This window comes from Cydia fagiglandana, chromosome 21, assembly GCF_963556715.1.
Source record: "Cydia fagiglandana chromosome 21, ilCydFagi1.1, whole genome shotgun sequence".
Classification (NCBI taxonomy): domain Eukaryota; kingdom Metazoa; phylum Arthropoda; class Insecta; order Lepidoptera; family Tortricidae; genus Cydia; species Cydia fagiglandana.
In genome coordinates, this window is record NC_085952.1 from 2826290 (window position 1) to 2840534 (window position 14245).

The following is a 14245-nucleotide window of genomic DNA, read 5'->3' on the forward strand; positions in this document are numbered from 1 at the left end:
GTTTCACAACAAACTAAAATCAGCTAAAGAGATGTGGTAAAAAATATAGGAATAATGTTAGTAGAGAAGGAAAAGGGACATAGTCTAACGACTTATAGACGATAACGCGGGCCACTATTAGTGCAACTATAAACAACAAATCGGATCAGGAATAAACCTCGTTTGCCCCGTCTTTGCATTAAATGGGTTCAGGATTTCTCGCGGCGCTTAGATTGCAAAATGGCGCCCAACGTGGGGCCATTTTATACATCTATAGGTTGAGAATGAGAAAGTAGATATTGAAATATTGTTTGATCAGTGATTACATGTGAGTAGTAATTATGAATTAAGAGGTTTACACTTAACTGAACTTTTGGAGCTTGTACGTTTATCTAATCTACAAAACTGAGGAATTGTCGATAGAACCAACTTTACCACCGACCAATAGAACCAACGTTTTTAAATTTGTATATAGAAAATGCTTCAGATCAAATTCTATTTGAATTTTTCGTTATGCAGGAGACACATTGTCGGTGCAGACTTAAGGATGACTCACGTTAGACCGGGCCGTGTCCGGCCCGGAGCTTCCGGCGCATCATTGTCTAAGGAAAGCATCACGTGATCACCTGTCATGTCATAGAAAAGAAAGCCGGAAGCTCCGGCCCGGACACGGCCCGGTCCAACGTAACTTTTATCTGGGGCTTTTGCAAAATCATTTATGCTACGTTCCACTGGTAAAGGTACCTTAAATATAGCGCTTGGTGCTTACGCTGTGATTAAAAACTCTCCAAGTAATACTGTGATGCTACGCGACGTAAGGGCCAACTGCAAAAAAAAGGTACTCTTGGAACGTCACATATTTACCGAATACCGTAAAATGGGGTGAGTTGGGTGAAATTTGACTTTCAAACCTCGATAAAATTTTATTTTTACATGTGAAAACTGAATGGTGTATATAATAAGTGGTTAGGACGTTTGTATTTTATTTTGGGTAGTTCCATTTAATAACTTTGACGATAAAGAGGAAAACCCACCTCACCCCGTAGTACCTCGTATTTGGGGTGAGAGGGTTTTTCATACAAAGGTGATTTTGGAAGATTGTTGGATCGATTTTTTTTTTATTATGCGTATAGCCCCATTTTAAATTGGAATACATTATTTTTGTAGCAGTAATCTTAAAATCCCTTCTAATCCCCCTCTCAAACCTTCTCTCCCCATTCATAACCCACCTCTCCCCGCGAAACCTACTCACTCCGTTTTACGGTATTCCATTTGTCGACAGGCGATAGTGGCGCTCACGTTCAGTGTGTACGTGCTAAAGCCGATCTTCCCCGAGTGCGAGCCTCCAACGGAAGTGACGAGGCTACTGGCTGCCTGCTGCATACGTAAGCATATACCTACTGTTCTACATTCAAATATAGAGTGCGGAAAGAGAAGAGTCGTGAGTCGCTGTAATGGTCACTGGAAATATTGTATTGCATCGTCCTGTCACGGTCGCCAGATGTAATGGTCACGCTATACACAGAAACGATTGTTAAACGAAGCACAAATTTAATTACAGAGAAAATTACACGAATATGTCTTGGTAAGACGAGAATGTTTTGTAGACTGTTATAGCAACGTAGGTATTCAATTATTTACAGTGACAAGATTCTAAAAGAAAATAAATAATATTCAAATATAAAACCTATGCAAAACTCTTTACAATAATAGAGCAGCAGAATACGTCACAGTCCCCATACATTCTACGACTTTTCTCTTTCCGCACAAACTCTAGTTAAGATACTTCAATAGACCCTAAAATCAAAGATTGTTTGAATTTTACGCTTTCTTTACTGACCATATTTCTTTGCCAGAAATATGTATATAATTCTTATTGCAATATAAACCTAGGTATGTTTAAATAATATTTACCTTTCAGTGCTCCTGACCTTCATAAACTGCTGGTCAGTCCGAGCTGCCACGCGCGTGCAGGACTGGTTCACGTACGCCAAGCTCCTGGCGCTGTTTATCATCATCGGAGGCGGCATCTACCAGCTGTGCAGAGGTTAGTTCATCTACTCCTGACCTTCATAAACTGCTGGTCAGTCCGAGCTGCCACGCGCGTGCAGGACTGGTTCACGTACGCCAAGCTCCTGGCGCTGTTCATCATCATCGGAGGCGGCATCTACCAGCTGTGCAGAGATAAGTTCTTCCACTCCTGACCTTCATAAACTGCTGGTCAGTCCGAGCTGCCATAGTAGGTACAAGCTTTGCTTAATTTGGGGCTAGGTTCATGTGTGTAAGATGTCCCCTAATATTTAATTATTTATTTATAATAAAATTATTATGACACAAATTAGTCGGGTTACCTGGGATAGTACCGTCCTCTAAAAAAAAGACTGCATCTAAGCAGCACTATCCTACTCAAACATCAAACATCAACATTTATTCAGCAAATAGGCCACAAGGGCACTTTTACACGTCAACATTGAATTTACATAAAAGCAAAAATAATAACATCAAGAATTTTATAAAATAAAACTACAACAACAACAAGCCTTCTTGAGCTTACTGTGGGACTTAGTCAATATGTGTAAGAATGTCCTATAATATTTATTTATTTATTTATTTATTTATTTATTTATTTATTTAAAACTAACAATTCAATCTAACGTATTACAATTACTAAGAGATGTATATGGTCTCTTACTGTCGAATTACATACAAAATACAGATAAAAAAACATACGAAAGAAAATCTATAATATTTAGAGGTGTAAATGTCTCTAGGTGTCAGAACTATAAGATTATATAGTTTATCAAGTTATCCTTAGAGATGTATAGGGTCTCCAAGAGTCAATATCCTGTATAATTAATACATTCATTAAGAGGAAAGAAACATACGAGAACAGAATGAGGCGTGTCACTGTAATTCTTTTTCTTCGACCTAGCGTTTTCCCGGCCTAGCGCCAGGGTCCGCTTTCCTGCTCAGTCTTCTCCACTTTGCCCGGTCTTCGGCATCCTCGGGTGTGAGATTGTTCTCTCCCATGTCCGCTGTCACGACGTCCAGCCAGCGCTTCTTGGGCCTACCGCGTGATCTAGGGCCTTGGACCGTAAGATTGAGGCATCTATTTCCGATGTAGTCTACCGGTCTGCGGCGTATATGGCCATACCATCGGAGGCGACTTTCCTGCAGCTTATCCGCTACGTCACGGATTCCGAGGCTGCCACGGATGTGTTCGTTACGTATGCGATCTAGTCGCGTAACGCCACACATCCATCGCAACATCTTCATCTCCGTGACGTGAAGCTGCTGGACATGCCTTCCGAGGACAGGCCAGGTCTCGCTACCATATAGTAGGACCGGTCGGATGATGCTCTTGTACATTGTACACAAGGCCGTTTAGCTTCACCGGTATCCTGGGGTCGCAGAGGACACCGGTTACTTCTCGCCATTTTGCCCAAGCAGCGCTAATTCGGGCTTGGACGTCGTGATCGATTTCACCCGATTCGTGCAGCACGGACCCAAGTAGTAATTAATTAATAAAAATTAAGTTACTAAGTATCTAGTCTATCCTGCTAGTTTAAAAAATGTAATAGTACAGCCAATTTATAAAGGCAAGGGAGAAATGGATAACGTAAAACACTTTAGACCCATATCCCTAATCCCAATCTTTTCAAAAATATTCGAACGCGTGTTGAGCGATGTACTTATGTCGCACTTCAATAAAAACAGGTTAATGAACAAGCAACAATACGCTTACCAACCCGGTAGATCGACTATCGATGCTGCCCGTGACGTAACATCTAGGGTCATGAGTCATCTAGAGGCTAAACGGCAAGTCGCGGCCATATTCTGTGACCTTTCGCGCGCCTTCGAACTGGTGCATCATCCACTCCTCCTGGCGAAGCTGGACCACTACGGTGTGACAGGCAACCTTCACCGCATGATCGCATCTTTTCTTGAAGGCCGCAAACAGCTGACTTCTGTCAAGGGAGAACGATCGGAGCTCCTGGAGCTGGGAGACAGTGCCGTGCCCCAAGGTTCTATAATGGGGAATAACCTATTCCTCATCTTAATGAATGATCTTTCTGAAGCATCCAACGAAGCAGAGTTCGTCCTTTTTGCCGATGACGGTTGTGTTATTGTCGCTGCCGACAACTACGACCAACTTAAACTAAAACTGGGCAGAGTGATGGACCAGGTCGCGGCGTGGTTCGCAGCGAACGGAATGGCCCTAAATATCGAGAAAACCAATATTGTCCACTTCGGCCTGCGTGGGGCGAGAGAGCACACCCTTAATATCACCTGCAATGGCCTACCTGTGCCGCAAGTGGACATAGTCAAATATTTAGGGCTGACTATCGACTCAGGTCTATCGTGGGGACCGCACATCGATGCGCTGTGTGACCGCCTCGCTGCTGCCTGCTTCGCGCTCACTAGACTGCGCCCAAGTTTGCACACCGACAACGTCAAGAAGGCATACTTTGGATACTTCCACTCCATATTATCATATGGTGTAGATCTTTGGGGTGACGCCGCTGACCGTGAAAGAGTCTTCAGACTACAAAAGCGCGCAATCCGTGTAGTAGCCGGCGTCAAATGGGATCATCCAGCCAAAGAGCTGTTCATAGGTCAAAAAATCCTAACACTACCTTCCCTTTACATCCTCGAGGTAGCAAAGCTGGTGATATGTAACCTAGAACAGTTCCAATCAAACGCTGATGAACCCAAGTATCACCTCAGGCGCGGCCAGGAGCTCCGCGCTCCTCGAACGCGGTTGGCCAAGGCAAAAAAGTGTCTCAACTACATCGGTCCTAAAATCTATAATCAAGTCCCCGATGACATAAAGACCGCTAGAAACAATAACTTGTTCATATCAAAACTGAAATCTTACTTAGTCTCTACTGCGTTTTATTCGTTGCGTGATTTCTTAAGTAAGTAAAAAGTATGTACCTACCTAGTTATTAAAAAAAAAAAGTATAAAGTCGAACCACTAACTGTCTACATTCATACTCGACAAAAATAAGCATGTGATATATGTAGATGTAGGTACCACAAAATTATTGTTTTATATGTGTGTGATTTACTATTAATAATTGTGATATATTTTTATGATGTGACGTGTAAAATTATTATTTTATAAATAAATTAACTATAACTATAACTATAATAGCTCGTGTTAGCTTAAACAGACCAGTCTCCACAAACAGCACCCGTTTACGAGTATGACGCATATCTCAGCCATACTTAAATGTTCAACCTAAACATAAACCCTGAATTACATTTTTATGGTGTTTTATTATCTATGTGTTAGATCTACGGTATAATAGATCTATATATAAATCATATATCACCATATAGCCGGTCAAACAACTTTGTCAGTTGGAAAAGTCGCTAAACTCAAATTTTCTATAGGACGAATACCCTTCGCGGCTACTTTTTTAAAATTTTACGCTCTTTTCTACTGATGTACAGAATCGCGTTTCAATCTGAACAAATATTCAATGACGTAATAGGTATTAACCTCGGGTTCTAACCGAACACAGTATAAACAGGTGGCACTGTTGTCAAACCAATAGTACAAAAGTGTATGATTTGGGTCACGCATGGTGGATAACAAAAAGATTATGACAAATTGTAAATCGTACAAGCAGATTGTATATTGTTTAGAAACTTTGAAAGACAGAATATGAAATCAATATGGGTACCTACAGATAAAGAAAACAAACCAACATTTCAGACAATAAAAAAAGACAAATAACTTATCTATGAACAAAACTAAATTAAAACTAAGGAGTAAGAACCCTAAATATATCTAAAATTAAACAAGCAATATAAAAACTACTGCAAGAGGCCTCCCCGCGCAAATCCCGGCGTTTTCATTTAAATTTTCATCTCACTAACCTAGATCTTACAGCATCTAAAAAAATACCCTCCCTATTGCGTCAGTCGGTTAACAAGGTTGTCAAACGGTCGACGCCCTATCAAATGAAAGGCAAGATGGATCCAACTTCCATATTCCCGCCATAAAGCGGGCAATTTCCCGCAAATTGGTTTACCCCGTGCATCTGACACGAGTTTTTCATCAATTACTGCTTTTCTTTTGCGGTCCAATGGTGTTGTGAAAGTAATTTTAACTTTATTCTTCTTTAGAACTTTACATAGACATTGCTATGTTAACTATGTACGTAATACCAGGCGTGTCTCACTCCGCCATTTCGTCGCTTTGCTACAGGTAGCTAAAAGTACATCCGTTCGGCCCCAACTTTGGGGTTTGCCATAAGCCGCGCGTGGCGCTGTCGCCACCTAGCGACCATATCTGTGCTGATCGTAACAGACGCGTTTTGTTAGAGAGTGAGTCTTCTGTACTTAGTACTATTATTTATTCTGTGGTAATACTACTATCTGTATGAAAAACGGTACTTAAGGTGGTTCGCTTTTCATACAAAATTCAATCAAAGCTCATTAAGTAACTACACACTATTAGTACACAAATATTTCCGCATTTATCTTCTTTCGAATATTCGTTTGCGCGAAATTAACAGGAAAACAATGTTTCATACAGAAATCATGCAAAAATCATAGTTAACTTTTCATCAATTTTACGTATGTGTGTGTCACAAATGTCGTGTACAGATACATTTGCGACGTTGCCATAACATTTCCGACGTTGCCGGGCTGACCACGGCTCGAATTTGGAGTGCCGTCATGTTTAGTGCAATTTTGTTGACACTGATATTTGACAGGTAGTTAATTGACCTAAGCGAGAAGTTCGTCAGCTTAGCTAAGAACTATCATGGCGTGTTATGCAAACAGTCGCTTTTTTGCTTGCAAACGGAAGATTCCCGGTTCGATCCCCAGTCATTGTATGCTGGAACATAACTTTTTGTATTTTTGTTACACCTAAATTTCGTATTGTTTTTTTATTTTTATTTAATTTTTCTTATTATCATAAATCGATTATTAAGTATGGGCTACACGTATTCTTTTATTTTTACAAAGATAATTAGAAATTATACTCTTCCTAATCTCTCTGATTTTTACAACCAGGACATCCTCACTGCAATAAAAACCGGGCAAGTGCGAGTCGGACTCGCGCAAGAAGGGTTCCGTACCATAATGCAAAAAAAAAACAAAAAAAAAGGAAAAAAAAACGGTCACCCATCCAAGTACTGACCACTCCCGACGTTGCTTAACTTTGGTCAAAAATCACGTTTGTTGTATGGGAGCCCCATTCAAATCTTTATTTTATTCTGTTTTTAGTATTTGTTGTTATAGCGGCAACAGAAATACATCATCTGTGAAAATTTCAACTGTCTAGCTATTACGGTTCGTGAGAAACAGCCTGGTGACAGACGGACGGACGGACAGCGAAGTCTTAGTAATAGGGTCCCGTTTTACCCTGAGGAAACCGGACTAATCCAAATAAGTTTACTCTCTGCCCTCTCTGGGTTGGAAGGTCAGGGCAGTCGCTTTCGTAAAAACTAGTGCGCATGCCAATTCTGGGATTAGTTGCCAAGCGGAGATTGAATATCTGGGAGACCGACCAAAGCTTACAAAACATAAAAACTCAAAAATGCGCGTTTTCTCATAGACCTAGCTAAGAGATCAAACCCCTTATAGCAAATATCATCGAAATCGTTAGAGCCGTTTCTGATACCATCCAAATATATAAATAAATAATTATATATCTAATAATTGCTCGTTTAAAGGTAAGATAACACAAAGGAGAAACAAAAAGAAATTACCTACTCGCACCAGTCTTGAACCCCAATCCTCTTGCACGTATTTCCACGAACATACCGTTACGCTATTGCAACATACTTACGTTGTGTGAAATTGTCTACTACAAGGATCACGGAAACACTGTTTGCATGTGTGAGTAATAGTAGGAAAAAGCGTGACAGCAACACTCCGTCGAATTAAAAAGGTGGTTTTTGCACAATGAAGTATTCAATGTTTATTTTAATAGTTCAATATTTACTTAAAGAGTGCGCGAAACATACTTTTAAGTATACAAATACCAAGACCATTTCACAAAAAAATAAAATCTGAAATTTTGCATAAGTGGTGCCATCTAGCGAGAGTTAAGTTTTGAGTAACCTAGGCGAACCACCTTAAATTGATGATGCGAAGGCAATTTTATTCGCAATTGGACCTAAGGTTTACTCGGGTAATTCCGAAAAGAGACTTTTATTATGATGGAATTATAATTTCATCTGAATTTCGGAATTATCCGACATTACCCGAATACACCTTACCTATTTTTATCTTTTTCTCGTTTTTTTTTCGTCACGATTTCGATAAATTTGCTGAATAGATAGACTAAATTTAGTCCCACTTGAATTTTGACTCGAAGGAGGTCATCCGACTTCAAATGTCAAATCCATCTCGGTCGGAAAGCGTTGGCGCGTCTTATTAGAAGATTGCTGTGTTCCGCCACCGCGGAGCTTACAACCAATTCAATTACTTATCTAGACTACACACGGCGATCCAATTAGGAATAAGTGATTGTGAAGCATTTCTTATAATTCTTATAGTATTTTATGCAACCGTTGTTTAAGAGAGGTCAAAAAAGGCGAGTGGCGTGAGTAACAATTTGAGGCGAAGCCGAACATTGTTAATAAAGACGCCACGAGTATTTTTTGACTCAGTTAAACAACGTTGCATACAATACTTTTTCTACGACCAAGCACTTACTTTGAAATAAAATTGTAAAATTAACAAATCTTTTTAATTCAAGAAGTAGCAAAAATGGAGGGTACGGGCGGGAAAAGAATGAATGAATGAATGAAATTAAAAAAAATGTCTATGGTTCACTTATTTGTCAGAGATGACATTTAAAATAAGGTTAGCAACACTGTATTTTATTCAATATTTTTTTATAAGTGGTCATTCCACGAAGTAGGTAGGTATCGTAAAATCGCCAAAAAGATACTGCGTGTATGCACAAATACTTTTTTGAGGAATAGACTAAAGACTTGTCTTGACAACTATAAGGTAGGGTTTTAAAGGTGTGTTAACGACCCTTTAAATGACAAATAAAAGTACAGGAGTAGAAAAAAAAGTTTTACCATGTTTTTACATGTACCTCTCAAAAATTACGGCATTCAACAATTGATGAAAATTGCCGAAGCTTTACGATACCGATACTGCATTTTCGATTGGAGTTCCGGTTTCGGTTTCGGCAAGATTTCGCATAAGTATTATGTTTCGGACGATGATGTCAAAACACACTCACGCTAGACCAGCCGGCCTAGCCAAGGTTACAATCGCTATCGCTTCGACAACGAAAAGCTTTATGTCTCTCTATCACTCTTCTATATTAGTGCGACAGTGACAGTTGCGTTTCGATCGCTACGGAGCGTGAGCGATTGGCATCTTGGCTACGCGGCCAGGCTGGGGCCGGGCCGAAGATTCCAGCTTTTCAATACTTATATGGATTTCTATGGAAAATACCACGTGATCACCGATCAGCCGTCCGAGACAATGACATGTCCGACGCCACGGCCTTAAGTATACTTACCTACTTATAAGCTAGATGCCTATAAGTGTAGGTGTAGGTATATCTAATGTTAGTTATATGTAAACCAATCAATATGATTTATTATTGTTTACAGGTCAAACGCAGCATTTCACGTTCGAGGGGACGTCAAGTGACGTCACATCCATCTTTCTCTCCTTCTATTCCGGACTCTTCGCTTATAACGGATGGTAAGTTATGAATTGGCTGGAATTACTATGGGAATACAGTCTTTCCCATAGTAATTCCAGCCAATTCATTATATAATAGACATAGACATCAGTATAGTTATGGCCATACTGCCGCATATTCGAACTTCAAGATATTCACAAGAGACGACACGTACTAGATCCATTCTAGATACGTTATAGTTTAGATATCAACTAGTTCTCTTCTGCAGCGCAATTCGGGCAGCCAATGTCACTTTTACGTTAGATATATTAAGATATCTATTAGATGTGAATTGGATCTCTAAGTCATATCCCGAGGAAATCGTTCAAGATTATCTCCAGAATCGTGTAAATGTCAAATTTGACAGTTGGTGATGTCTAAAAGATATCTAATAGATGTCTATTTCAAAATCCGAATCGGGCCCATAGAGCGGGATTCGGATTACAAAATGAATGATATTTAAGATCATGTAATGACGTTGGACATTTCATCATTAAAGTCGGAGTAGTACCTAATTAGAATTCCATCAGAATGCTGTTTATAAACGCTACTTTAAAAAAATCTTAGAAGCAGATTTTAGATTTGACACACTTACCTATCAGAAAAACTTTGCTTTTTTAACTTTTTCAGAAATACTAAAAGTAGCGTTTTGATAGTGTGGTGAAGTGCTCCAGTCAATTTCTCTAATTTATTTTAAATCGAAAGTGAAATGCTTCTCTTTTACCTACCTATCTCTGTCACTGCCTACAGGAACTATCTAAACTTCATAATCGAAGAGCTAAAAGACCCTGTCCGTAACCTGCCGCGCGCCATCGGTATCTCCGTCGCTTTGGTCACCATAGTGTACACCTTCACCAACGTCGCTTTCTACACCACGCTCTCTCCCACGGAGGTAAGCTATCATTCTACTTTCGAGTAGTCTCCAACGGTACCCGGTAAGAAAATAACAAAAGAAATATCCAATCAGCATTCGAAAGACTTCTTTCTTGTTATCTCTATACTTCTTCATTGAAGAGCTAAAAGACCCCGTCCGAAACCTGCCACATGCCATCGGTATCTCCATCGCTTTGTTCACCATAGTGTACACCTTCACCAACTTCGCTTTCTACACCACGCTCTCTCCCACGGAGGTAAGCTATCATTCTACTTTCGAGTGGTCTCCAACTGTACCCGGCAAGAAAATAACAAAAGAAACATCCAATCAGCATTAAGACTTCTTTCTTGTTATCTCTATATATACTTCATCATCGAAGAGCTAAAAGACTCCGTCCGTAACCTGTCGCGCGCCATCGGTATCTCCGTCGCTTTGGTCGCTTTCTACCCCACACTTTCTCCCGCGGAAGTAACCATTTTACCTTTAGCCTGGCCGCAGACGTTCGGAATTTTCCGTACGGAATGACATGTGCAAGCGTGACAGCGCTATGCATTTGTAGAGCGACGTCCCGTTCCCACTTGTCATTCCGTACGGAAACCGAATGAAAATTCCTTGCGTGTGCCGCCAACTTACACCACCAACCAACCAACTCAACCAACCCACCAACTTACTTACTTACTACCAACCCAACCAACCAACTTACTTGTGCGCGGACAGATACTCGTATCCTCATTAGCCTCGCTTGCACATGTCATTCCGTACGGAAAAATCTGTGCCTGTGTGGCCAGGCTAAGATGACTCGTAGGTAATCGCTATGTTTTACACCTAAGGCCCCATTCGCACGACAGCTATTTGAACGCGCGTTAAAAAAGCGTTTGAATGACACAAATGGATAGCCATGTATGTATTCAGTTCACACGACAGCGGTGGCGCTTTTTATCAAGCATTGATGGATTTTCGAGCCTTGGTCGTTAAATCGAATTTAGAGTGCGGACAGATTCAAGCGCTTTTTTAACGCGCGTTGAAAAAGCTGTTGTGCGAATGGGGGCTAAGCGAAACGTGACCTTCATGGTCTTTATTACTACGGTACTGACTAATCCCAAAAAATGTTTTGCAGATGCTAGGAACCCCAGCAGTAGCTGTGATGTTCGCTGAGCGCTTGTTCGGAGCGTTTGCACTCTCCATTCCGCTGTTCGTAGCAGCTTCTACTTTTGGCGCTGTCAACGGCGTGCTTCTGACTTCTTCACGGTGAGTTACAGAGGAAACTGAATTGTCTTCTTATCAAGGGCGCCAGCTGATGGGCAAGGGGCTATTCATATGCCCAATGGCCCAAGGAGAGGGGCATAAATTTAGTTAGAAAATTTGTATTCCCCCTGACCCGTTTGACGATGCCCATGCTTCTTATTATTTTTAGTGCGTGCTGCCACTCGGCTGTTTGGCAATCTCCATAGCGATATCTTTCAATCTTCGACGCCGAAGCTTCAAAAAGTAAAACAAAACTTAGAAATAAGTCAAACGCGATACTTACTCTAATGTCTCTGTATCATTAGCCCATCGCTGGGCTACCGAGACTTCAACTAAAAGTGACTGAATGCTTTTTCGAGATCATTGGCGCAGATTTTTAAGCCAGGATATTCTCCTTATTTTATGGAAACGTGTCTTAAAGATGACTCACGCTAGACCGGGCCGGAGCTTCCGGCGCTTCGTTATCTATTGAAAGCACCACATGATCACCGATCAGCCGTCATAGAAAATGACATGTCGGACCCAGCCCGGTCCAGCGTGAGTTAACAAAGTCTCTCACCGGTAAGTTTAAGCCCGGCTGGCAGAGAAAACCATAGCACGGTGTAGGCATCAAGTGATATTCCAAAAGTCTATGTAGTTCGGCTTTTTATTAACGGATTCTTTTTAATTTCCAGCCTGTTCTACGCCGGCGCGGCCCAAGGCCAAATGCCAGAGATGTTAACCATGGTTTCATCCCGCGCGACGCCCGCGCCTGCCGTGCTCGCCGTGGCGCTGCTGTCCTTGATGTACCTCATGAGCTCTGACATCTTCATGCTCATCAACTACGTCGGCTTCGCTACCTGGGTGAGACTTGACTTTCTATATACACTAGGACAGTCCAAGGCCAGATGCCAGAGATTTCCATGGTGTCATCCCGCGCGACGCCCACGCCTGCCGTGCTCGCCGTGGCGCTGGTGTCCTTGATGTACCTCATGAGCTCTGACATCTTCATGCTCATCAACTACGTCGGCTTCGCTACCTGGGTGAGACTTGACTTTCTATATACACTAGGATAGTCCAAGGCCAGATGCCAGAGATGATAACCATGGTGTCATCCCGCGCGACACCAGCGCCTGCCGTGCTCGCCGTGGCGCTGCTGTCCTTGATGTCAGGTCAAGCAAGAAAGTGGTTTACCACTTTTCGATTCTATCATCTGATTGATAGAGTCGAAAAGTGGTAGACCACTTTCTTGGCTGACCGTACCTCGTGAGCTCCTACATCTTCGTGCAATTGAGTTTCTAAGATACTCTAGGACAGCCCAAGGCCAGATGCCAGAAATATTTTCCTGGGCATTTACGACAGCCAAAGCTTAAAATCTCAGCGGACTTTCTCTGATCAGATCGGGGAAATCCTGAAGACAGACCAGGTCAAGAGCACCTAAACCGGCGAGCATGTAGGAATGTATGAAAGTGAAGAAAGCGAAAGAGGTATGTCAGGATCGTAGCACGTGGAAATCCGTGGTCACTGCCTACCCCTCCGGGAAATAGGCGTGATTATATGTATGTATGTAAAGCCAAAAATAGGAGCACACGTTTATCCTCATTGAAGTAATATTTGTGCTATTTGCAGTTGAGTATCGGTGCAGCGGTGGTATGTCTACCCGTGCTGCGGTGGACGCGGCCCGAACTTGATCGCCCCATCAAGGTCAACCTCTTCTTCCCTGGTGAGTAACACACACGCCATTATTGGCTGAAAATGAGTACGTGGTGACTCCGGCACATTAAGTAGTTATTTAAAAAGGTACACCTTAAAAAATATACCCCGAATGGAGTTCAAAGGATAAACCCGCAATGACAATCAAAGTTGAAACCTAAAGTTCCTAATTTTGCTACAAAATTAACATCTCTCCAGGAGGGGTTAAAGTTTACATTTTCGTCACATCGTGGCCTATACTCACTAAACTTGACCTAGGTACCTAGCTAGTATATGTGCTCAAAATAAGTATGCATGTAAGATATTTTAAGACGCTTGTAACTTTTTTTAACAATGCAAAAAATGTGACGTAAAATTTGGTATTCATGTCGATAACTCGATTGTATATAGGTTGTGTAGATTTTTATTTTCATCCCAATTCTAAAGCCGTTTCCTTTCCTTTCATTTCAGCAATATACATCATCGCTACTCTTCTGGTGGTGATCGTACCAGCGATAGCGTCCCCCGCTGAGACCGGCATAGGCTGTCTCATGATCCTTACTGCGGTCCCTGTCTACCTTCTCCTGCTGCACCCTCGCACCAAGGTGCGGGGCCTGGCGTCTCTCACCAGTAAGTATATAATCCTATATAATTGCTCTGTACTTATACATTGGGCAACTGTTATGTTGGACGACCGGTCTGGCCTAGTGGGTAGTGACCCTGCCTGCGAAGCTGATGGTCCTGGGTTTCAATCCCGGAAAGGGCATTTATTTGTGTGATGAACACAGATATTTGTT

The 14245-nt window shown here is 41.6% G+C and overlaps 1 protein-coding gene across 1 annotated transcript in view; it reads left to right on the forward strand.

The window, feature by feature from the left end:
- Window positions 1-14245, forward strand: part of LOC134675064 (large neutral amino acids transporter small subunit 1) — a 49417-nt gene that overhangs the window by 33565 nt on the left and 1607 nt on the right. The window contains exons 4-11 of the mRNA XM_063533220.1: window positions 1262-1364; window positions 1901-2026; window positions 9585-9678; window positions 10409-10550; window positions 11650-11780; window positions 12452-12620; window positions 13386-13479; window positions 13920-14078. Coding sequence (XP_063389290.1) covers window positions 1262-1364; window positions 1901-2026; window positions 9585-9678; window positions 10409-10550; window positions 11650-11780; window positions 12452-12620; window positions 13386-13479; window positions 13920-14078 — 1018 coding nt within the window. The remainder of the gene's footprint in view (window positions 1-1261; window positions 1365-1900; window positions 2027-9584; window positions 9679-10408; window positions 10551-11649; window positions 11781-12451; window positions 12621-13385; window positions 13480-13919; window positions 14079-14245) is intronic.